The sequence below is a fragment of the Mytilus galloprovincialis genome, chromosome 8 (assembly GCF_965363235.1).
Source record: "Mytilus galloprovincialis chromosome 8, xbMytGall1.hap1.1, whole genome shotgun sequence".
NCBI lineage: Eukaryota > Metazoa > Mollusca > Bivalvia > Mytilida > Mytilidae > Mytilus > Mytilus galloprovincialis.
Window position 1 is genome coordinate 74,247,626 of NC_134845.1, and position 27,055 is coordinate 74,274,680.

General features: G+C 32.4%; 1 protein-coding gene across 1 annotated transcript; it reads right to left on the reverse strand.

Moving 5' to 3' along the window:
- Nucleotides 1–2,034: 2,034 nt before the first annotated feature.
- On the reverse strand, nt 2,035–27,055 carry LOC143042557 (uncharacterized). The gene is made up of 12 exons (XM_076214938.1): nt 26,744–27,055; nt 21,283–21,351; nt 19,726–19,789; nt 19,104–19,240; nt 15,944–16,044; nt 14,926–15,012; nt 14,306–14,410; nt 13,403–13,483; nt 12,789–12,932; nt 12,075–12,266; nt 8,073–8,289; nt 2,035–3,517 (listed from the first exon to the last, which is right to left on the reverse strand). Exons 1-12 carry the CDS (start codon nt 26,850–26,852, stop codon nt 2,232–2,234), a joined length of 2,592 nt encoding a protein of 863 aa, XP_076071053.1. The 5' UTR covers nt 26,853–27,055; the 3' UTR covers nt 2,035–2,231.

Genomic DNA, 27,055 nt, shown 5'->3' on the forward strand with positions numbered 1-27,055 from the left:
AACTTTAAAAAAAACCTTTTCCTCTTAAACTACTGTACCGTATTGCAAAGTAAAAGCTGTAAAAAGCCTTGGCATGACAAAGATTACCAATTCAAATCAAAAGAGATGACCAAGGACCTGATTGATATATACTTAAAAAAAACAACAACAAAAAATCAATCAATAACCAAAAACATACAAATTTAACAGACCTTACTACAAATAACAAAACATATCTAACTATAAACAAACAACTTTTCACGTGTTCAAAATCTTTGTACAACTTTGTTAAATTAAAATATTTAAAAAAAAATCTCTACAAAAATCACATGAACTAAACATGATCCAAAAAAATGAGGTCAAGATCATATAAACAAAACGAGAAATATATGTACACCTAACAACAATTCAATACACCAAATATAGTTGACCTATTGCTTACAGTTACTAAAAAACAGACAACCAAGAAAACTAAACATTGATATACAGGTTATAATCATTTCATATATTTTGTTTAATTGAGGTTAATACTCACATGTCAGTAACTGCTAGCAGTCTCTTGTTAATTTATGTATCATTGTCATTTTCCTTAGTTTCTTTTGTTAACTATTCTGACATCTACACAGACTTCTTTAAAACTGAGTTTTATTGTGCGTATTGCTATGTATTTGTTTATTCTACATTGGCTAGAGTTATAAGGGGAGGTTTCATGTTTAACCCGCAGCATTTTTGTGCCTGTTCAAAGTCGGGAGCCGCTGGTCTTTGTTGTCTTGTATGTTTTTTTTAAATTTTAGTTCATTTATATGTTTCGGAGATTAATGTGACGTTTATTTCACTAAACTAGTACATAATTTTTTTAAGGGGCCAGCTCAGGAACACCTCCAGGTGCCGGATTTTCTCGCTGCCCTCAAGACACATTGGTGGCCTTCAACTGTTGTCTGCTCTTTGACATATTCACCATTTCCATTCTCAATTTTATTGATCAATAAACCAGGAGGTTAAGGTCAGATGAACCATGCCAGAGAAACATTTACACCTTGCAATCAATCTTTGCATTACATATAGTTGACCTATTGCTTTTATTGTCTTAGAAACAAACTAAACCAAGAAAAACCATTGACCAATGAACCATGAAAATGAGGTCAAGGTCAGATGACACTTACCAGCTGGACATGTACATATTACAATCATTCCATACACCAAAGATAGGAGATCTATCTTATAGTATCTGATATTATATGGAATTAACCACAAAAACCTTACCGTGTTCACTGATCCATGAAATGAGGTCAAGGTCAAATGAAAACTGTCTGACGGGCATGAAGACCTTGCTACGTATGCACATATTTAATAAAGCCTTTTACTCATAATAAGAAAGAAATTAACATTACAAAAAGCTTAACTTTTTTTGCAAGTAGCCATGTGCACTGAACCATGAAAATGAGGTCAAGGACAATGGACATATGACAGACAGAAACTTTGTAACATAAGACATCTATATACAAAGTATGAAGCATCCAGGTCTTCCACCTAAAATATAAAGCTTTGAAGAAGTTAGCTTACGCTATGCCGCCATCAGATCAATATTCATATCGCGAGCTTCCTGAGGGCACAACAAAGTCAGACCAAAGGGCAGAAAACAACCTGACAACTGGCCATGATTTTTAAAATTCATTCTTTTTGCTGTGTAGTATAAAGATTCAATATTACTCTGAGATGAAGAACGGAAAATGTAGTCCTGTTTGTTGCTTTGGAAATTGTCTGGTGTTGGTAGACATGTTTTGCTATATGAATTAATATTCCTACTTTTCTTTTTCTTTTAGGGCTATTCCAGAAAAAAATCTATGGGGGGTTTGGAAGGCACATTATATTAATAATACATGGGTGATGGGTATCAGAATAACTTTTCACACTATAATGCACTATAAGTCTCAATTACAATTGTCTGGGTGGCGGGTGCTGACAAAAGTGCCTTCCAACCCCCCCCCCCCCCCCATACGTTTTTTTCTGGAATAGCCCTTAATGAATTTAAGGCTAAAAGATGAATGATTAAAATACTTTGGACTTTTTTTTTAATTCATAATTAAACAAAGATTTCAACTCCATCAGACAAAGATGACACAAAGTTTTGAATTCAATTTCGTCAAGTGAGCAATTTCATAAAATATACAATGTACATGTATTTTGAATAATAGAAGTGGCTCCAATGACAAAAAAAGTTTTCCTTAAAAATTTTAAAACTGCACTGTCGGTTAGGATTTAGGCGACTTCTTTTTAGCTGCATCCATGAGAATTCTAATTCGTTCAATGTTGCTGGTTGTTGATTTAAGTCTGCTACTTGTATCATCAGATAGTTCAGATGTATTTAAAGAATCACTTGAATCATCTTTTGAAACTCCTGAATAGTTATTTCCCTTGTTGGGAGAGTAGTTCCCCTTTAATAATAAAGTACTGGGTGAAGATGTCTTCTGATGACTATACAATGAAGGACAATCAGATTCTGATGATGATGTCAAAGTTTTTTGTGATGATTTATAGCTTGGACTGCTTGGAGAACACACACTCGTTGAATTTTTGTTGAAATATGAATTTTCAGGTGATTGAGTGTCTTTTGAGAGCATGATCTCTGGACTTTTTAGCATAGGCATATTCATTGAACTTTTCCTTGGTGATGCAGATTGTAAAATTTGAGATAAATTAATGGCAGGAGTTGTTGGAGCAGTTTGATAATTCTCTACAAGCGATGTGTTCTGTGATATACTAGGAGATTCACTGATGTCAGACTGATATGGTGTAGTAGGGGCTGTAGCAAAGTTTTCACCAAATGATGCATTAAAAGATCTTGGTGAAACTGCACCTGTTAGTGAATCTCCCATAGAAAAAGATGCTCCACTCTTGTTAGGAGAAAAGTTATCTAAAGTGGTCACTTCATTCATGTAGTTGCTCAATTCTTCCACTTTCGTGCTCATCTGCTCTATTTCCGTCAATTTTTTTTGTTTAGGCTTATTCAGTTTCCCATACTGAAGCATTTTACCTGCTGGCACTAGTATTACATCAGAATCTGAATCGTAATATTTGATGCATGACCTTATTGAACGTCCAACTGAAATATCTTTATCGGAGTTATCCTCAGCTGCCTTCTGACTATTATAAGGCTTCTGATTGGCTGTAGTGTTATCATTCTCATCGTTGTCACCACATGGCACTTTCTGTTCATCTGCCATTGCAGCCATCTTCAGTTTTTCCAGTAAATATGACGGAGTCTTCAGTAAGGTTTGTCTCCCAGTAGGAGTAGATGATATTGCTGATTCTGACACATAACCAGACGATATTACTGGTTCTGACGTACGACTTGATGATATTGCTGGTTCTGACGTACGACTTGATGATATTGCTGGTTCTGACATGCGACCTCCTGATATCGCTGGTTCAGACATATTACTTGATGATATTTTATTTGTCTGGTTCTTACATATGGACATAGATTCTGCAGTTCTTGTTACTGGTTTGTCCGATTTCTGCCTATCTTTATTAGATCCTGAAAGATACATGTATACAATTACATTATTGAATGAACTAATCAATTACCTTACTATCAATTAATATAATAAACAAATGTAGATTATTTTCCCGTACAGTATTCATGTGCAATTTCAATTTCATTTTATATTGCGAGTTTTCAATGATTTAACAATAAATTGTGTTTTTCATAACTAAAATGTCTAAGGACACACCAATTAAATTCTTTGTTGGACAGACCTGTCCACATTTTTTTCTTTACAGATTTTTTCTCCTTTCAAATATTCCCACTTCCAGAATAGTTATTGTGTCTACTTCCTGCAATGTTTTTTTATATTGTAAACCAGGTGCTCCGCAGGGCGCAGCTTTATACGACCGCAGAGGTCGAACCCTGAACAGTTGGGGCAAGTATGGACAAAACATTCAAGCGTGATACAGCTCTGAATTTGGATTGTGATCAAATTTTTGACATTACATGGTTTTTTTTACACAAAACAAATGTCAAGATTTTACAAATCAATTAAAGATTTCTTCTTATTTAAATCTAAAATTAAATAGTTGACACAGCATAGGTTTCTGACACAGAATGAATGTGGTCTAATGAACTTAAAAGTTTTTTTTTGCCTTTGAGCAATTGACTATGCTGTTGAATATTAATCCTCTCAAAAAAATGTTTGAAGAAATTTTCTTTTTATTTATGAAATCTGAAATGAGAAAAATTTAACCCCCCCCCCCCCCCCTTTTTTCACATCCCCGTTTCCCTTTTTCCAAAACTGATATCAATTCAAATTTCTAATGGAGTTTGCAACAATAACTACTCTTTTAAATACATCATAAAATATTAAAATGTAAAATAAAGTGCTTGTTATCACTGAATAGTAAAGATTGGTTGGTAGTAAAAGTGAATATACATTGTTTATTGTATAAAACAATAAAAAAAACTTCATCAGCAACATTTTATATTGGCAAATTTCCAATGAAGTTATTTATATAAAGTTATTGGCAAATAAAAATAGAAAATGACATCATAGTCATGTCTGGCAAATTTCCAACATACATTATCTAAAACATTTTAGATAAGATAAGGAAAAAAAGCTTCATCAGCAACATTTTATATTGGCAAATTTCCAATGAAGTTATTTACATAAAGTTATTGGCAAATAAAAATAGAAAATGACATCATAGTCATGTCTGGCAAATTTCCAACATATATTATCAACTACTATTCTATACAAAGAAAGATAACTCCAATTGAAAATTAATTGCTATTGCACAATATTGTGCAATTAGATATTTCTTGCTATTGTGCAATACTGTGCAATTGAAAATTTCTTGCTATTGCACAATACTTGATATGGAATCCTGATTTGGACCAACTTGAAAACTGGGCCCATAATCAAAAATCAAAGTACATATTTAGATAAAGCATATCAAATAAGCCCAAGAATTTAATTTTTGTTAAAATCAAACTTAGTTTAATTTGGACCCTTTGGACCTTAATGTAGACCAATTTGAAAACTGGACCAAAAATTAAGAATCTACATACACAGTTAGATTTGGCATATCAAAGAACCCATTTATTCAATTTTTAAAGAAATCAAACAAAGTTTAATTTTGGACCCCCATTTGGACCAACTTGAAAACTAGGCCAATAATTAAAAATCTAAGTACATTTTTAAATTCAGCATATCAAAGAACCCCAAGGATTCAATTTTTGTTAAAATCAAACTAAGTTTAATTTTGGACCCTTTGGACCTTAATGTAGACCAATTTGAAAACGGGACCAAAAATTAAGAATCTACATACATAGTTAGATTTGGCATATCAAAGAACCCCAATTATTCAATTTTTGATGAAATCACACTAAGTTCAATTTTGGACCCTTTGGGCCCCTTATTCCTAAACTGTTAGGACCAAAACTCCCAAAATCAAACCCAACCTTCCTTTTATGGTCATAAACCTTGTGTTTAAATTTCATAGATTTCTATTTACTTATACTTAAGTTATGGTGCAAAAACCAAAAATAATGCTTAATAGGGCCCCTTTTTGGCCCCTAATTCATAAACTGTTGTGACCTCAACTCCAAAAATCAATCCCAACCTTCCTTTTGTGGTCATAAACCTTGTGCTAAAATTTCATTGATTTCTATTTACTTATACTAAAGTTATTGTGCGAAAACCAAGAATAATGCTTATTTGGGCCCTTTTTTGGCCCTTAATTCCTAAACTGTTGGAACCAAAACCCCCAAAATCAATCCCAACCTTCCTTTTGTGGTCATAAACCTTGTGTCAAAATTTCATAGATTTCTATTCACTTAAACTAAAGTTATAGTGCGAAAACCAAGAAAATGCTTATTTGGGCCCTTTTTGGCCCCTAATTCCTAAAATGTTGGGACCAAAACTCCCAAAATCAATACCAACCTTCCTTTTGTGGTCATAAACCTTGTGTTAAAATTTCATAGATTTCCATTCACTTTTACTAAAGTTAGAGTGCGAAAACTAAAAGTATTCGGACGCCGGACGACGACGACGACGACGACGCCGCCGCCGACGACGACGACGACGACGACGACGCCGACGCCAACGTGATAGCAATATACGACGAAAAATTTTTCAAATTTTGCGGTCGTATAATAAAAACCAATAATCACTAAAGTGTTTTAGTGAACATCAAATTGAGACACTAGAAACAGTTTCCAGCATAAACACAGCTTTCTTATCAATGTGAAGGACGATTCTTCTGACAATCCTGTCGAATTAAGCTGTTAGATTTAATAGAAATTTGAAGATGTATGCGCTAATACAGACATCTTTCAGGAAAACTATCCATATCCACTGTATAATCTATGCACCTGTCCTAAATCAAGAGTCTGTAAATCAGTAGTTGTAGTTTGTTGGTGTGGTTCATAGGTGTATATTATAGACTAGACTGTTGGTGTGGTCATAGGTGTATATTATAGACTAGACTGTTGGTGTGGTCATAGTTGTATATTATAGACTAGACTGTTGGTGTGATTCATAGGTGTATATTATAGACTAGACTGTTGGTGTGGTTCATAGGTGTATATTATAGACTAGACTGTTGGTGTGGTTCATAGGTGTATATTATAGACTAGACTGTTGGTGTGGTCATAGGTGTATATTATAGACTAGACTGTTGGTGTGGTTCATAGGTGTATATTATAGACTAGACTGTTGGTGTGGTCATAGGTGTATATTATAGACTAGACTGTTGGTGTGATTCATAGGTGTATATTATAGACTAGACTGTTGGTGTTGTGGTTCATAGGTGTATATTATAGACTAGACTGTTGGTGTGGTTCATAGGTGTATATTATAGACTAGACTGTTGGTGTTCCTGTTTGTATTGTTTTACACTAGTCTTTTATTGTCCTTAACATCTTGCTGTTTGGTGTGAGCAAAGGATCCTTGTTGAAGGCCATTCTAACCCCTATAATAGTTAACTTTAAATACATTGTGATTTGGATGAAGAGTTGTCTTATTGATATTCTACCCCATCTGAATTAGATACAAAGTGCCAAAAAGACAAAGAAAAAAATGAGACAACCAATTTAAAGCAGACCTAGACATCCAATATATAACACATAAAACTAAAAGTGCACACATCAAAGAACAGCATGAAACCCTAAAAACATGGGGAGAAATCAGCTGTTCTGTAGGATGAGCAGTTCTTGCTTCTTGCAAGACACCTGTTGTGTTGTTAGTCATAAGTCGTCTGTAGAGGGAGGAAAGACATCCATGACAATTCAATGAAAATCATTTAAGGCAGTTGAAATAATTATTGTATTATTCAGTTTTAGATCTGATGTCCTCAGAAAGTAATACTGTATAAGAAGTCATAAATATTCTGCAACCACAAGTGTCTTATATGAATAGAACCACTTCAGCAGTTAATTTAAGAAACTTCAAAAGTTCAAGTGGTTACTCAAGTTTCATACCATCTTGTTTTGATCCATATTGTTGGAACCTATGAATTTATGTATACAAAACACCAATATAATCACTCGCCTTTACTTTTCAAGTTTCACGTAAAAACAATTGCAAATTAATTTATTTGATTAAAATGATTAAATCACTCACTCGCCCCAATTTCTGGAGTGGAAATAATACCAGAATACCTATATCTTGCTTTTTGACTCCGTCACAACGAGACAAAAACCTTTCAAAGGCGGTTCAATAACTGAAAATGGATGTATGTGCTTTAAGACTGGTCAACATAGTTAATTCTAAAGCGATCCCATACAAATATTTTATAGTCCTTTTTCCGTTTAAAGTCTTCTTACTAATTCAGAGAGGAATATTACAATAACAAGTATTCTGAGAGAATTCCAGCAATACATAATCCCCATCTGGTTAAAAACTCATTGTACAAGAACAAAAAGCTGACTTGATCTCTAACTTGTCATGTGGGAACTATAAAAACTAATATAAAATCAATATCTTCAGGAATGATGAAAAATACCTGACCGCAGGATAGAAGGACAGACAAGAGTGCAAACTTATAATCCCCTTTGACTTTGTTTGTAGGGGACTCATAATCAAAAATAAGATTACCCCCTAATCCTTCATGCCATATAGATGCATTGCTGTATTTCACATCCAAGCCTATGATCCCTCTGCAGTTTTCATTGAATCCAGAGGAGTCCTTATTGAAGTCATGATCATCTGGTGGTCCTCTGTTGTAACGGTGTCTGTTGTATCTGTGACTGTCTCTGCTGGCTAATAAGCCTGATAAATTTTCAAATGCAACAGGAAGTTTGTGGGCATTGTTCTGAATTATAAGAAATAAAACATCATTAAATGTTAACAAAACTAAATAATTAGGATGAAATCAGGGAGCTTTGTTTTTTCCACTTTATTTGGATTCATAAAAACCAAGCTAAGCTAATTATCAAGTGGGTGAAATAAAAGGAAGTCAAAATATAAATTTCACTGTTTTGCTAATTAAATAATTTAAATCTTAAATTAAACCTACAGGTTTAGTCAAAATTGGGAGTGTTTTATTTACAATGCTATATATAGCTTGATTCCATCCCTCATCCAATTAAAATTTTACTTTATAAACTCCACTACAACTTCGATTTTCAACACATTTTTAGTCCTACATGTTTTGTGCAATTTAGTAGAAATTATGTAAATTATAGAAACCTATAAATTATTTTTGCAAATAAATCAATGTAAAGCTTCCAACCAAATATGAGATCATTCTGTTTAGTAAACAAAGTTTTTTTTTTTTAAATAATCATGGTGTCCAATATTTGAGCTAACCGGTAAACAATCATATGAATTATTACAAAATAAAACACAGTAGATGATAAGAGTGATTACACAAAACAATCAAAGCGCTGTAAGCGCTGAAGGCAGTTAACCAAAAACCAAGGCAACCGTAATTATGAAAACTGGCAATGTTGCCTCAACATTAAACATTCATATATAGTACATTCATGTTTATCTAATGATTTATTTATTTTAAAAGGCAAATAATTTATATGTTATCAAGGTTTCAAAAGCAATGCATATATGAGGAGGGTTAGGATTTGTTATATTGTCCCATACATGAATATATATGGTTTAGGGGTGGGGATCTGGACCATTTTTAAATTCTAAAACAGGAAGGGTGGGGTGACCCCAGCGACTCTTCCTATATTTCATTTGATTTTTCATATTGTAACAAACATGAATATATATGGTTAAGGGGTGTGGATCTCGACCGTTTCCAAGTTCTCAAACAGGAGGGGGTGGGGTAACTCCAGGGACTCCCCCTATATTTCATTTTATTTATTATATTGTCCTATACTTGAATATATGCAGGGGCGGATTCAGGGGGGGGGGGGGGTTGCGCCCTCCTTAAATTTGCAAAGCATGGGTTGTTCTCAGCTTAATAAAGAATATTCCGATAATTTAACCTCAAATTTTTTTTAGCCTCGCTCTGCTCGGCGAAAATTTAAGTTTGTGCCCCTCCTAACCTAAAATCCTGGATCTGCCCCTCATATGGTTTAGGGGTGGGTAGCTCGACCGTTTCCAAGTTATCAAACAGGAGGGATAGAGTGGCCCAAAGAATGCCACCTATATATCATATCATGATTTACTTACATTTAGGTATACATAATATAGTTGCATTATTTGTGAAAATAAAGAAACTTTCAGCTACTTTAATTGACCCTTCAAAATTGAGAAAAACAAATAACCCTTCGAAATTGCAGTAATATGTTACACTTTAAAACATACCTGCCAATTTTTCAAAATCCCCATGGGGGTTTTGCGTGCAAGATGGATGTCAGAGTCCTAAATAAACCTTCTAGGGGGCCTTCAAACACCTTTTAATGTTGTTTTTTTTTTCTTCTTCATACTTTTATAAGCCTTAAGTCATTGCAAAATTAATTGTTTTGTTTAAATTGTGGACAAAATTGCTCTTTCAAAATTTCAATTTTGGAGCCTCCATGGGGGAAATCCCCCGCAAATAGTGACAGTTGGCAGGTATGTTAAAAGCATCTCATATGCATTATCATCATTTATCACTGATAAAGAAAATTTAAACTGTGACCATGAACATGTATATTGTTAGATATACTGTTCCCAGCTGTCACTTTGTATTGGATTTTTAAATTAAAATTTGTCAAAAAGTAATTTTGAGTTTCTGTATAAAATATTTTTCTGCTTTTTCTATCTTTTACATATATCGTTTGGTTTACAATTCTAGTGTTTATATTCATTTACCATGCATAGATTTATTTTTTCACCTGCTTTGATTTATTTTGTAATTGATCGCCAAACCCGGAATTATATTTATCCGCTTCCGGAATCGGATCCGATATTGTAAAATTTTGTCTTCACGGCCGCCATTGTTAAGTGTTTACAATGTTGTTTTTGTCAATCAGATACGATTTTACTCGAATTTATACAATATTTGTCGGCGATTTTCTGTATAAAGCTAGCGGTTGAACAAAATGAACATCGCTGTCATGAATAATAATGATAAAAATAAGTTTTTAGCTCGTTTAATTGGAGACTTTGGTGACTTGCATGGAAGGTTTGCAAAGAAATTTCTTATTTTCTTTCAAGTGGAATGTAACTACGTCGGGCGTAGCTAGAAAACCAACTATCCTAGTCGAAATTCCGCTTGCAAAAGTGGAAGGTCGCGGACCTCGGACCACCGCTAATTTGCACACCTGCCTCCAAATTGAAACTCTACGAAAATTTCTTTTTTCTAATTTGAAATTGCCGCCAACAGCATGAACAGTTGAACTTATTATATAATAGACTACTGACGTAATTGTACTACGTATTGATGACAAACAATATCCCTACGACTTTTGCCATTTGGGAAATCTAAACTACTTGTCTTAAGAGATTTTCGGCGATTAAATATTTCATACAATTGTTCTTTGGCATCTTAGCTAAAAGCACAAGTAATAATGAACTACACAAGGATTCTTAATAAGCACTACTTCCTATGTGTAACTTCAAAACTTTTGGATAAATCGACGATCATTTAAGGTTTTTCTGGTCATATTTTTTGTAATCCAGAATTAAAAGTATTAAAAAAGTGTTCAATTAGTTATATATAACATAGTAGCGAGCTAGATAATAACAATGGCAAGTATTTCAGCATTTATTGGGTAGGACACAAATCTAGGGTGTTCGCATAATGCAGCTTAACTGCATAAAAATAACAAAAAAGATTTGTTCACACTTGTAAACTATAAGTAATTTAAATGCTTATTACATAGAATCGAATTCAAATGTCTCTAACAAGTTTTCTAGCAGTTATGAAAGCTATTTGGATAATTTGTAGTAATTTAAAGATGCTAAAGATGTCTCAATTACACAATAAAAAAAAACATTGGCTGCAGTAGCGTGCTTACAGACGAAGAAGGATTGAGATGTTTAGAATATACCAGCCACGAAGGATTACTGTATTTCCATCTTTTGAAATGAACTATGTGTTTGGTAATGTTGATGCTTTGAGTCTTCATCAGAGGTTAATAAAGCTACCTAAAGTGTTTTCTTTATAACAAAGGAATATATCGAGATTAGACAAATAGTTCAGTAAAGAACTTTAATAATTGTTATAAATATCAATTTTATTAAAAAAAAACATTTCTTCTTTAAATATACATGGTAAAATTAATCATCTTAATACCTTTTGTGTACACTTAACCCACAAAGTCCTACATAGACTATCAACTGTATGTAGACAAACATGATTCAAACTACATGTAAAATTTGAGTTTTATCCATAGGAACGTAATTGTGTTTAGTTTAAGAGTGCATTACATTATTTAAACACAACACCGAGTTTAGGTCAATGTGAACACAGCCTAACATTATTCACAAAACAGTCTTTGGAAGACACTGTGGCCTAGAGAAAATATGGTTTCAAGTAGTATCTGAGAAAAGTGAGAGGGAAATTTTTGTTGCACATATGGACAAAAAATTGTGGTTTTATTGAAAGAAATGAATGTTTTCTTCCACTCTGACAAATAGAATCAAATGAACTTTATTACTTCCTTTAATTTAATTTTTCATAATTATAATTTTTGTCATTAACTATACCTGGCATTTTTTCACATCTTCTTTTGAGGCCTCCCTAACTTGTGCCAAGTAAACATCAACTCCTGCAATGAATTCTCCCATCATCTTCTCCATCAAAGTATGTCGTAGTTGTATCAAATGATGAACTTCTTTTATGGCGATTTTCAGTAAATTTTTAGGCAATGGTCGCTGCATCCAAACTTCTTGATCTTCCTGCAATCAGAATTGAATATTGAGTATAATTATAATTTTATCCATGAACATGTATACAAATGTGACATTGATCATAATATTCTATACAACTTCATATCCATAAACATTTCCAGAAATTTATCAATGAAATATATGCTCAGATATTCAAGTTACCAAATGATATTATACTTGCCAAGAAAATTACATAACTTTTGCAAGATATATGTTCTAAAAATATCAATGCTGTCATTTTTAAAGCCATCCTTAAAAATTGGAGTTATCTTCCTTTGTCCAGAATTTTAGTTGAATCACACTGATTTTGATTAAAGACTTTTTTTCTGAATTTTCTTTTCTCAAGTTAAAATGATGATCCAAATTCTTTGCTTAGAAGACTTGAAGGTCTAATACAACAAACCTTTCATATTGGTGGATATCTTTATTTCTCTAAAGTTTGATCAATAATTTAAATATTACTTTTTTCATATGCTGCCAGCAGATTTGGTTTTACTAAATTACCATATAAATCATTAATACATAACATACCTTTTTCAAATTCTCTCTTATCTTTAAATTGTTAACCATATCTTCGGGAAGACCAAGGTGGTCAAACAAAGAACATGAGAGACCAGTTACCCACTTAGGCCAACTTCCATTGTGATAAAGTTTGTATACAAATACTTCTGCAACCTGTAAAAAAGAAAATGTCAATTCTATTATAAAAATATAGATTCTCCTTAAGTAATGTCATTCTCCTTATTATGCCATGCATATACAACTCAATAGACATAATGAGATTGTCAGCAAACTTAACACACTTTAAATTTGCAAACTTTCAGTAAGTGGCAACCTGCTTGTGAATTATTCCAATACAGTTTTGAATAATAAAGGTAGTGGTATACCACTGATCAAAAGTCAATGAATTAAGCAAAAATATATTCCAGTTACCAACTAAAACCAAGGATAACACATTAAATCACTTTAAGAGGAAAAACAAAGGAACAGCAGAAATACTGATCTGCAACAAAATGTTGATTTACATATACAATGTAAATCAACACTAAAAACACTCAGTATGCAGTCATAATCAACAAACAAGACAAGTGCAATCAAATTCAACATAACAAACAATACTGCAATGAAATGTTCTATATACTGACCTGTGTATCAAATATATTAACCAGTTTAACGTCAAACTGATGATGTAACATATCTGAAGGAAACCTACAGTCGTGCATCACCTGAAATTATAGAATAAATCAGATACATATAGTAGATCAAAAATTTCTGTGTGCAAATTTAAAAAATCATTAACACTTTGGAATTGCATATTTATTGTTTGTCGACATCTTTGTCAATTGATTACAAGACGACAAGAATGTCCTTATTAAAGATTAAAAAGAATTAAGAGTTTTAATACACTGAGATATATTAAGACATATATTTACGATCTGTTTAGGTAAAGGTACTTCCTGAATGCCTAACTAATTAATCTGTGTAACCATCAGTCAGAAGAGTTATGCATTCTCCATCTTGTTATTAATGATGGATTGGAATATAGAAGATCAAGGAAGTTAGGAACACTATTCAATTGATATAACTTGCAACCATGGATAACTCAAACCTCAGATAAGTTGAACAGTTGGTGCGACCCTTTGAACTTCAACATATCAAACTATCCCAATGGTTAAAACCACAAGAACAAAAACACAATATCATAGAACTGGAATAACTACCATTTATAATAATTTAATTTTGGATGTAACATGTCTTCTGATTGGCTGACGTTATTTTGTTATCAGCCAATAGATATAATTTAATCATGTGACCGTGACGTCATCAACGTTTTTTCATGGTTTTCTACGGTTTAAAATGGAATTTAGAATTAAATTATAAGAAATGACTGTAATATTTTTTCTGTCTATTCGAAATAACATAAAAAATGTGGTGCACCCTGTTAAATAACCCGCTATGCACGTTATTCAGTGTGCACCAAATTTTTTATGTTATTTCTTCATAGACAGAAAAAATATTACAGTCATTCCTTAAATAAAATTTTTTACCTTTGAAAGTCTTGGATCTTCAAAAATAGATTTCAAACCTAAATCCCAACAATTAGGTCCCAAAGATAAAACATCAAATACAAATACATCTATGGTGGTAGCAACCTGCAATTAAAAATGAAACAAAAATATAATTGTCTCTAGAGAGCTTTACATCATCACAATATTCAGGTACTTGTGTGCAATATCAACCGGTTGTACACAATGAACTACATAAGTTTCAAATATGTAAGATACTGCTTGACAGTCTATCCTTTATTTGACTATATATAAATATCAATCTATCAGCAAGTTTTAGCTTGAGGGGAAAGTTCTAAGAAGCAATTGAACATATCCAGATAGCCGAAAGAAAGGAGTCTGGTGGTTGTGGTTTATATGGTTTGCAGCATTGTTCACAAACATTTTGACAGTTTCATTACTCCTTGTTACATGTGTTACTTGTTCATTTGATTGTACAGAAAGCTGTATTTGTCAGTCATATAAATAATCTGATATAGTAATTATCTTTCCGACTCTTTGAACTCATATGACCATTCTGTACCAAAAAAAAAGCATTTGGGATTACATCAACCATTAAAATAACAATGTAAAATATTTGATTTTAAATTTCAGTGTTTTACCTGAACTAATGACAATTTCCCATCTCGTCCAATGCACACACCTGAGAAAGACACTCCAACCTCGGACTGCTCCTTTATATGACTAATCTGTAAACAGAAATTTAAAGTGTTCCATTATCCATTGTAATGAACATAACTTTAGATACCTTTCATTACTTAAGGATTTTAACACGCCTTTGTCAAACACTAGATTTACAACTGTCAATGGTACCACTGTAGATTGTAATGATGGTTTAAGCTACAGGCAACTGCTATACATGTAACATGAACCTGGTATGAGGACAGTATATAAGAAAAGTATAGAGATACTATGTTTGAGTCTTTGTAAAGGAATGGAAATAAAAACTCAGCATTTTTTCCATTGTACTCTAGAATGGTTAAAGTGAGACTAACAATATTCATACTTGATTTGTGATTAGTGGTGACAAGCATATTGTATAAGTTTCATATCAGTTGGTTGGGAAAACTAAAGTTAGAGAACAGAAACAAACTTTGGAATGTAAGGACCTACAAGGGTAAAACTCAACGCCCTCTTCACTACGGCAGGAGCATAAAAAGTATAACAAAGATACTATGTATGGGTATTTGTAAGAACAGCATACTGCATGTTTTATATTGCATTTTGTAAACTTTTTTGTGCATCAGAACAACCTGTTGATAAATAAAGGGAATTTTCCAATACCTATTATGCAAAGAAGAAAATTATATATTTAAGAAGTTTTTTTCTGTTTTAGGAATATTAAAAATGAGACATTTACCCGTGGGCATGGTTGTCACTGCTTGTTACTGGAGAGGATTCAGTTAATAGATTCTGCAAAATCACACCAAAGACCAATTTCAGGTGAAAAATTTCATATCCCCGGAAGAGTCTACACAAGTTTTGTAGAGATGGATCAAGATGGGTCAAGATTCGGGGATTAACAAAGTGTGAAACCATGGTCACAGAAGTGATACCTAAGTATTGCTGTCAGGTAGAACAATACATACATTTTATTTTTCCTATGTTAAAATATCTTACCGCATCATGGAATCTTTGATTGATTTTAGATAAGTAGATACAGTCTTCAAAATCTAGAGTTTCTTGATCACTGCTTGAATCATAGTCAGAACTTTTATTGGCTACAACAGAAAGAAAATTAGTAGATGATAGATAGCTTACATGAAACTCTTCATAAAACAAGCATTACAGATTTACAAGAAGTTCATTTTTTAAATGTCTTAAGAGAAAAAAACATAAGAGTAGAATTTTTTTGGTTCAGCAGGGTCTTCCTATATTTTGGAATACACAGATTTGCCTTTTATTTTATGTCAAATAAATCAACGTGTTGAACTCATCCTTTTTTATAGTGTAAACCTTATACATGTTAGAGTCTAGTCAAATTAAAAACAATTAAAATTGTTATTCAAAATAGTTTAAATAAACATAAACCAACCTTTTTTCATACTTGTTAAAGTCTAATACAGTACGCCCAGAGAGTTTGTAATCGCGAACTTTTATCACCGATTTCCGAGTGTAGCGATGTGACACTGCGAATCACCGATTCTACTCCCAATTTCCTCCAAAGATTCTCTCCCAACACCGCGTGGCTGTTAATTGGTTTATTGCCCATCGGATGAACTGAAAATTAATGACGCGTGACAACATAATCGGATTAGCCAGATTTATTACCTTTGTACATTTAATCGATCTTGATTGCACCTGTGTGCTTTAAAATACGTTATTTAAATGTCCATTCATTGTCAGATAAAAGTGTGACATTTTTATTTAAAATAAGATAATTATTCTTGTATGTATATGCCCATGTCATTGTCATATGAAATAAAACGTAAAAACGTATAAAAATACGAATAAAACACTTACTTAGTATTTTCATTATAGTCCGATCAGGTCATAATTTTTGTTTTTTCAACAAAGTTTCAACAAAGATGATTTTACCACAATTAGAACCTTTTATGACCTACTCAGTGAGCAATATCCGGTTCATTAATAGTTTAATATTATATAATTAATATCAACTGGCTTAAAACAAAATGATGTTTTTACGGTAATTTGTCCAATCTAAATCAAACCCTAGAGTTAATTTATCGGACCAACAAGTGAACTCTGTTACTTTCAATTTATTTTGAAATGTAAAATATTATGTTTCACTACCTCGGTAGATTACCGACTTGAAATATTTGAATTTAAAAAAGAAACAAATAGTTTTGTATGCAATGTGGCAGCCCTATATTCATAAATACTGAGATAATTCCCCGCCCAGACACAACACAATAATCACAACCTTATTTAATTATATGAAGAAATAAAATCATGTGTTTTTTTATCTGTTATGATCTGTTATTGATCTTTTATTTTTTTAAATAAAATTGGATTGGCGCAATCCGTATTTTACTGCTCGTTAAAAGTCCTCGGCGAAATATAAAAAGAAGTATTTCAACAATTTATACTATAGAATATTAAAATGAAATTATATCGTACAAGAAAGAAATATGTAAAAAAAAATGTGGATCGGATTTTTACGATCGACACATTTTCACAGAGGATCTTACCAACGCCCATCAGGAACTGAACGACATGCATCCTGTTTTCATCTACCATTAATGTATAGTGTTGACTATGGAAGTATAAAAAATGTCCAGGTTTATGTCCTCTGTTGACTGAGAAACGTATAAATAAAAGGCTGATGTTCGTTTATTCAGAAAAGGAATAAAATTTAGAATCCGGTTAATCAATTGTAAAAGGACCTTCTAGAGCCTCAATCTTAACGCACACAAATGTCAATCATTACAAAGCAAGTTTAAACCTTCAATGAATTTTCCCACGGTTATCCAGAAAGGTCACCTGAGTTTACTGTTACATGATACTATTTCCCGCCAAATAAAAATCTCGTGGACAAAATTGATGTCACTATTTTTAGCATTCAATATTGTGAGCGAAGTCAAGTTCAAGTTCAACCACGCACTGTTGATCACTGTCACTGAGATGCGTGTCGTCTTCCCACGGCAATTAATTGTTTTAAAAATATTTAAAGATCACTGTTCTAAATACAACACAAAAGTTTACATTCATTGTGCGTAAATGAATATTATGCAAAGACGAGTTGATGCAGCTATAGCAGTATTCCTGTTGTAGCCGAAATGTATTATATCCTAAAGTAATGCTAATCGTGAAGAGAAAATGCCGTAGACTTATTAAGCATAACGAATGGTGAATAGTATTTTCTTTTTTACTTGCATATACAAGTTTTAAGACACGTAATTTTCTTTAAAATCACTGCTCACATTTTTTACCTTCAGCGTTAGTTTCCGTTTATTTTCACGCAAGTATGTCTCTTTTCGTAAGTTATATAAATTACCGATAAATAAAAAACGAGGTCATAATCAAGTATAGATTTTTTTTATAAAACTTTAATGCAATTGAAAGCATTAACAACAACGTTTTGGATTTTAAAACTTTTATTTTGTAATCGTAAAATGGAAATGGCGTAGAATTATTAGCATAACAGATAGTGAATAATATTTTCTTTTTTACTTGTAGTATAAAAAACTTTGAGACGTGTAATTTTTCTTTAAACTGCCCTCATTTATTCTCCGCTTATTGTTGCACAATTATATCTCTTTTAGTAAATTAAATATTTATTTACTGATAAAAAAACGGAAGTCAAAATCAAATATAGTTGTTTAAAAACTTGATTAAAATGTACAGTGTAATTGAAAGATTGAAAGAATTAACAACGTTTTGCTTTTTATTTTAATCTTTCATTTGTTTCAAGCAATCAGATATAACCTGATAATCAATAGACAGGAAATACAATTGTTTAATTACATTAGAAATCTCACATACCTTGACTGTCGCGTGCCGGCATAGATCAGACGGATTAGGGCAATTAATTACCTGGTGTCACACCGCGTCACACCAGACTGGGAGAGATGTCGCTAATACAATAAACAAAAGGTAGTGGATTTACGCGGAAGTCGGAGGGAATACTCCCAAATTTCTCCGAGAATTTTGGGAGGGATGTCGGAGTTTCCTGGTGTTACACCAGGAAAAATATCAGAGTATGGAGTTTGGGATTACAAACTCCTTGGGCGTACTGTATATCAAAGAAACATCACAGATCTTTTTAAATTTCCTAAACATTTTCAGTATAGAAATTTCTGTTTCGATGACAACAAACCTGGTTTTGGAACATCTCCAGTACCGTGTTCTTCATTGACAACCTTTCTCAATAGATAATTTGATGGCTCAAAATCTACCAATCCTTTTAAATGGGATGGAGTGTATTTGGTATGAAGCAGCCGTGTTCCATGCTCTCTGTTGATAAAAAGATTATCGTTAAAATCAAAACAGTTACCATAGGTTCACCTACATGTAAGGGGTTTGGTTAAACATCTCACTGGGTGGGGATTCTCTCTTAAAAAAAACTCTTAGTATATTCCACCTGTAAACACAACAGATTATTCTTAAACAAGTCAGGAGCATGTAATTCAGTGGTTGTTTTCAAATATAATATTTGTATTTTACAAAATGTAAGTCAGGCTATTAGTTCAAGTTGAATTCTTTTAGCCGTCAGTTGTGCCATATGGGTTTTGCTCTTTGTTGAAGGCTGTACATTACCTATAGTCGCTTTCTTATTTCACCGTGAAATTGTAGATGTATTGTCTGATTGACAGACGAGGACCAAAAGGTTATGCTGTACCTTGATACTCACGAACACCAATGCAAAATAACAGATTACATGTAATTCATTACACTGATTCTTAATTAAAATCACATTAAATCTGATAAGCATTAGCAACCTTTTATCTGGAAGCATTCTATCATTATTTTCCACTTTCTTGCATTCCTCTTCCAGAACCTCAACTGAAATAAACATAGGAAATAAATGTATGATTGGTTGCAAAAAATTATACTTAACACGTAATGGAATAGGGATCAAGATCTAAATTGTTATCCAAAAGTAATAGGAAACCTTAATAATGTTACACTTTTTCTCATAATTGTTGCCAAGCATTGGAACTTAACATTTTGGCTTCTCTTTTCTAGAAACTATATATGTATAACAGTACTAGTCATGCCAGTAGTCTTTATAAAAACGAATATTAATAAAACTTTACCAAAGACATATTGTGACGAACTTCATTGTGTGATTTTTATCTTTTATTAATTATTTCCTTATTATTCATAAATTTTAATTCATGAAAGACAGTTCACTATCATATTTTCATGGCTTATAAATTGTATAAAAGTCACCCTAATTAGCACCCCAATCATTCATTTCCCGCCAGGTAAAAATCGTGTGACAGGAAGCACATGGTTTTTTCATACAGGTAAAGTGGTTAGGCAGAGCACACCTAGATTTTGATGTGAACAGACATTTTGTCTGCTGCAGTTCATATATTTGGTGATATCTCATAATTTTCAATTCAGGAAATGGAGTTTCACAGGACAATATAATGAATTTGCTCAGGTAAGAACATTTATTTATATTTTTGAAGGTGTTATCATTTAGTTGTCGTTTTGACATATCAAACAGACCCAGAGACAATTCATTCACGTGGCGGTCGATTTATGGTTTGAAATATTGTTTTCATTTGATTATAAATTTATTTGGGGTTCAATTATTTGTTTTAGGGGTTGGTCCATGCAGTATTAATGCTCAGTTTTGGAGTGGCAACATTTAAATGGTCAGACAACTTACGTACAATTTATTGACACAGATCTTCCCAAATACCAGTTGTGAGGTTTAGTTTAACGTATCATACAACGGCCAATATATATGTATATATTATGTTATGTGGCAGAAATTACGTATTTGCGTTTATAGAAGCTGTGGTTAGTTTCACCGGAAGTTGGTGTTAGTTTTACCAGAAGTCTGTGTTTGATTTACCGGAAGTGGCATATCAATATAAAAGCTGCCATTAGCATGATTAGTGAAATATATTTAATAAGTGAATATATAGTAAGCCATACATCTTATTGATGTTACAAGTGTATACAAGTCAATATTAAATAGTGAAAAGTTTGGTAAAGTGAAAGTCTACAATAATACAATCTGAGGTATCAACATCCTAGATCTTGACCGCAAACAGAGTGTACAGTAGCAGATGTGATGAGACATTTTTGTGATTAGATTCAATTTATACTAACTAACATTTCAGTTGTTTATTTTGTTTATTTGTATTCATTTGCATGTTTTAATTATGTTTAGTTTTGTTTGATTTTGTTTAGTTTTGTTTTAGTAAAATATTATATTTTACTTGTGTTTCAATGAATATTGGCCTACTGAAAATCGGATTATCCTATGTCTTTACACAGATCATTTGAATAACAAAGGATTAATGCACATTTCTTACTGTTTGTTATATCATCCTGGAAGAACGTCTGCAGTCCATTCAACTTTTTACCAGTATCAGGAATAACCACTGCAAAATAAAATAAACCTCAATTTATACTTGCATTTTGCATTTTAGTGCATGTGTTACAGTGTTCTAATTTTTTTATACATAACTGTATGTATGTCATTGTATATTTGATAAATGAAAATAGTCGTTCATGGAGTGTTACAAATGTATATATAAGTGCTTTGCCAGCACTTGTAATTTTCTGCATGTACAAAACTTTTTACAGACGATATGTTTCTGATTTAATCTAAAAAATATTTCATAAGTTAAATTTGCCAAAGCAAAAATAAATTTCCAAAACTGTAAATTCAGAAATTATTGTGTGTATTTATTATTACAATTTTGTCTAATTTTTAAACTAAAATGTGATTTTAGATTTTGCGATATTGAGAAAAATCATGTTCAATTCATATTAAAAAAAAATCAAAATGAGAGTTTAAATTATGGTGATTGCCCTGACACATATTTTGCAATAAATGAATAATAAAAACAATGAAATTATTTCTGAATTTACAATATTATTATTGTCATGTTTGATCCTATGATCAACAGACATTTTTGGGTGTCTTTATTGTCTAATTGATCATACTCAATTCAAAATAAAAACCAATTTATAGTTTAAAATGTTAAAGTGTTAAAATGTATTTTTTCTTGGGACCTCAATTTGCAACATTTACTGCAGTATGTTGGTTGGTTGTATTTTTTTCGTTCAAATTAATTTGAGTGTATTAAAGTGCAAGATATTTTTTCTGCATGTTTCAACCAGCTGAGCATTCTGGATGATTGTTTGTTTAATGCATCTGTCATGTCTGTATGGTCATATGTGTTTTGTAGTTAAGACGTGAGACTTGTGTCCCTTTGTACATGTTTGATGATGCATATTTGTAATGTGATGTTATCTGTCTCTTTGAAATAAACGTGCTATGGAAATAGATGTGTTTTTGTTGCTCTTTTAAACAAATATGACTTTAGCTCATGGGGAGGCAAGTATACATGTATGTCCCCCATTGTCAAGTCATTAAAGATTGCATATTTTGGCGTTAATATTGAGTCACTGATAAGGTCTTTGCGTCGGAACTAAACACATTTATTCTAAAAACGGTTGTTGGCATGACACGGGTTATGTTCTTCTCATATATGTTATGATGGTATGATACTAAACCCCTAACGGGAAGGATTGTGCCTGATGTTCATATGATGAAATCATAATCTTTCAGTCAGTTTAATTGAAGTCTGGAGCTGGCATGTCAGTTAACTGCTAGTAGTCTGTTGTTATTTATGTATTATTGTCATTTTGTTTATTTTCTTTGGTTACATCTTCTGACATCAGACTCAGACTTCTCTTGAACTGAATTTTAATGTGCGTATTGTTATGCGTTTACTTTTCTACATTGGTTAGAGGTATAGGGGGAGGGTTGAGATCTCACAAACATGTTTAACCCCGCCGCATTTTTGCGCCTGTCCCAAGTCAGGAGCCTCTGGCCTTTGTTAGTCTTGTATTATTTTAATTTTAGTTTCTTGTGTACAATTTGGAAATTAGTATGGCGTTCATTATCACTGAACTAGTATATATTTGTTTAGGGGCCAGCTGAAGGACGCCTCCGGGTGCGGGAATTTCTCGCTACATTGAAGACCTGTTGGTGACCTTCTGCTGTTGTTTTTTTATTTGGTCGGGTTGTTGTCTCTTTGACACATTCCCCATTTCCATTCTCAATTCTATGTATCAGTGTTCTCCCCAGGCCGTTTTAGCGTCGCGGTACCGCGACGCTATATTTTTTCACCGTGATGCTATAATAATTCCCGCGACGCTATAATTATTTTGAAGATGCTATTTTACTTGTCCTCAATTTTGAACTTTCATCTATTATCGATTATGATCATAAAAATTATATCACCTTTAATTGTAATCCCTTTAAGTCGGACACTAAAGGCAATTAAGAGATTAAATATCCAGGTTTTAATTGCCCTCAGGGTGATAACTGTTTGGATGCGAATATCCCAAGCTGACACTTGTGACATGACTAAACCACGTGTCTGCAATCACCAATTTCGACATGGAAAAATGCAATCACAAAAACAATTCGAAATCTATGTTTTGTATTACGAAATTTCGAAGATTAAAACGATTTTTTTTTTTAAAAGGTCGTTTATTTGTACAACTCTCCAAAAATACTTTCTTTCTCTTCCGGTAATCCGAGAGCGAGAATTTTGGTTTTGAGCTAAAATCAATTTTATACTTCTTTAAAAAGTGATCATAATTGGCTTAAGTTTATGTTTAATTCATTTAATGGATAAAAAGCGTCTTCATTCACAATCTCTTGTCAAACAATGTTTATTCTCGGACTCATTTTCGTAAGGCAGCAACCATTTGATTTTCTGGGGGGGGCTATGGTTTTTTTCTGAAAAAAAAGTTTGTTTCCAGATTTTGGAGAAAAAAATAATTTGTTTTTGATTCTGAGAAAAAAAAATTGTTTGTTTCATCCTCAGCTGCCACTATATGTAATGCTAAAATTGAAAGAAAAAAATTGTTTTCGACTTGTCGCGAAAAAAATAGATTGTTTTTCGCCGCAGGCGGAAAAAAAAGTTTGCACAGAAAAAAAAAGCATAGCCCCCCCAGAAAATCAAATGGTTGCTGCCTAAATGTTTCTACGGCCGCCATTGCACATTTTTGTGTAAACTACGGATCGATACCGGACCAGATATGACAAAAATCCGCATTTTCACGAAGATGACAACAGACGGACGGTAGACAAAAATATACCAATAGAGAAACCTACGCATAAATAGACTATTTGTTAGATAACTTTGTTGAAAATACGTATCATTTTGATGTAAAGATAAGAAACAACAGGGACTAATTCATTCAGTGCCATGAAACAATGAATTTCATAAACATGATAAAAAAAAGTTTTTAAATTGATATTTTTTTTTGCTACTTTTGCTTCTTTATCTTTACTTAATATAATATAAAAAAAATAGTTAATTTTGTGTACTAGATATTTAGTTTTGTATACAGGTTGCACTATAATGAACCATTCATTCATTTGACTTATTGTTGGGTAACTGAAAGCACATATTTATTTTTATTTGGCACAAGAGGAAAAAAATAATTCTGTAACTATAAATGAATAAAGAAAACATAAACTGAAACAACTGTTTTTGTTGTTATAGTTTAATTGTATTCTCAGTTATGAATTGAACAATATAAACTAAAACATATAAAGGAAATAGAGCAGCAACGCAACGCGACAAATGACATTAAAAAAATAGTTATTTTTTTTTACGCAAAATGTGATGCTATCCAAAATTTCTGGGGAGAACACTGTGTATGTCCCCCATGTACGTAATATTAGAATTGCGTATAATTTTGCGATAATTAGATGTAGTGATACCAGGGCTCACACTACTTCAGAATTATAGGGAGAAGTGACTTCTCTTTTTGAAACTGATAGGGAGAAGTGGTGAGATTTGAAAGAGAAGTGCTCATTCGCGCGGTGTGATACAATGTTTGGATTTTACAATAGTATAAAGGGCCATATGTAAATAATGTTCTTTTTATACTGTTCAATTCATATCTGAGTAAAAAAATTACAATTAAAGTAACATTTGAAATTAAAAGTTGTTTAATTAAGCTTGTGAGAAACTACCAACTAAATATCTAGCACTAAAAAAATAAAAAATATTTAAAAAAATGTAAAGAAATTATAATATATCAATTACAATTTAATTAAAAATTATCTTGTGTTATATGACATTCAGTGTTTCTCATAAAAAAATATAAAAGTTATTAAGCTGAGCCATAATATATTGATATTAGTATAATCAGATAATAGTCTCAGAGTTAAGCAACTTTAATCAATAGTTTGAAACAATCCATAAAAAATATAAGGAATTATATACACCAATCAATTAGATATAACCAAAAGTCTCTTAATGCGTGTGGAATGCGTAATCTTTCCCTTTAGTTCAATATTCTTCTGTCAGCTGTTCCATCCGTGCGTCCGTAGTAATTATTGTAAAAGTACGGATTTCGTTCATAGCTGGTCCGGTTCGGATCCGGAGATTAGAAATCGGTCAATGGCGGACGAATGCAAGAACATTTACAAAAATAAACGATGTTTGACAAGTTATTTGGAAAGGAACATGACGTTTTTAATGCAATAAATGGATTAAAATTTACTGGAGGCTACTTTTATCACGTTTAAATGAAGTAACAAACTTATTTTGCCGCCGAAATTGAGGTTGATGTACGTTTTCGAGTAACAAGAACCGGTACTTGCGGAAATGCACGAAGTGATAAAAAGTTGTATTTTTATCAAATAACCTGCTACACACTGCGAAGACAATGCTTCAACCTCTTTTCAAAAGATAATGAATCGTTTATGTCTGAATTTCTTTAATTATCAATAAAAATTTGATGTTTCATCAACTTGGTAAAAATTGAAAATGTCCGATGACGGAAGCGACTGAAAGCGACTGTCGTCAAGAACAGGGCGACTTGTTTTCGCTTTTGGGGGTCGGGGAAAGCGAAGTGACGGTCGGGAAGGCGACTTCTTCGCCCAAGTCGCCTGGTAGCGTGAGCCCTGGTGATACTAATGAAAACTCAAAAGGACTCTTAGTTTTCCCTCTTACTGCTTATATCTTTCTCATGATTAAACAACATCTTGCATAATGGCTTCATTGGTTTTTTTTTAGTTTTTCAGTGTGAAGAAAAAAAACATCAATATCTACTTGTATAGAGTTCATGGAGTTACAGCTCTTTTAATAATGCTAGCAAGACATTGGTTTGGTTGACTTTTTAATCAACAAAGAAAGATTTGTATAGGTACATGTACTAGTGAATTCTTAAAATTAAGTCATTCATTGAAAAGACTAATCAACTAATCAAAACAACAGTCTCAGTCATAGAATGTTGAGAAAACCCTAAAAATAATTTGAAATAGAAGATTATTTACTTTAAATAGGTGCTGGTTTGACTAAGTGCTAATTTAACCAGGTGTCGATTCGAATTTTTCTATGGGTGCCGATTTGACTTGTACATTGTACCTGTAACATACATACTTTTTTCAGCATGTAACATAAAATACTTTTTGTTTGGCTTTATATAACTTAGTCTTACTTAGAAGTAAACAATTAATTCACTAATTGCAATAATTTTCCCATATATTTCGCGTTTCGTTCTAGATCTGATGACATTTTATTATAAAACAGAATTGGATATGCATACCTATGAAAGCCAATTTCAGAGATTCTGAACTTATCTGGATTAGAATAAATAGCATTAAGGTGTATTTTAAATCTACCATCTGTCAGATACATAAAGCTCCGAAAAGATTTGTTTACAAATAATTACTGAAGACATAATAAAATGTCTAAAATTATATTATAATAAAAACGTTTGCGTTGTAATAACCTTTTTGTAGAGATATCTGGTGATTCTGTTGGTCCAGAAGATGAACATATCCTTCATATGTTCGGCTATCAGTTATGATCCGTACTCTCCGACCGATGAAGTTGGCCATCGTGGCAAAATTTGAAGACAATCTGTTCCCTTCCTTGCCTGGCGGGGAAATGAGTTGAGTCCCTTTGAAATTATCTCCCTTAAAATAAATTTAGAAACGGACGGAAAGGGTAGAAAATTCCGGACTTTTATTTAATTCTAATCTTTTTAAAATAATATTGCAAAATTACACCCATTAGGGTCAAGCAAATACAAACAAACAAT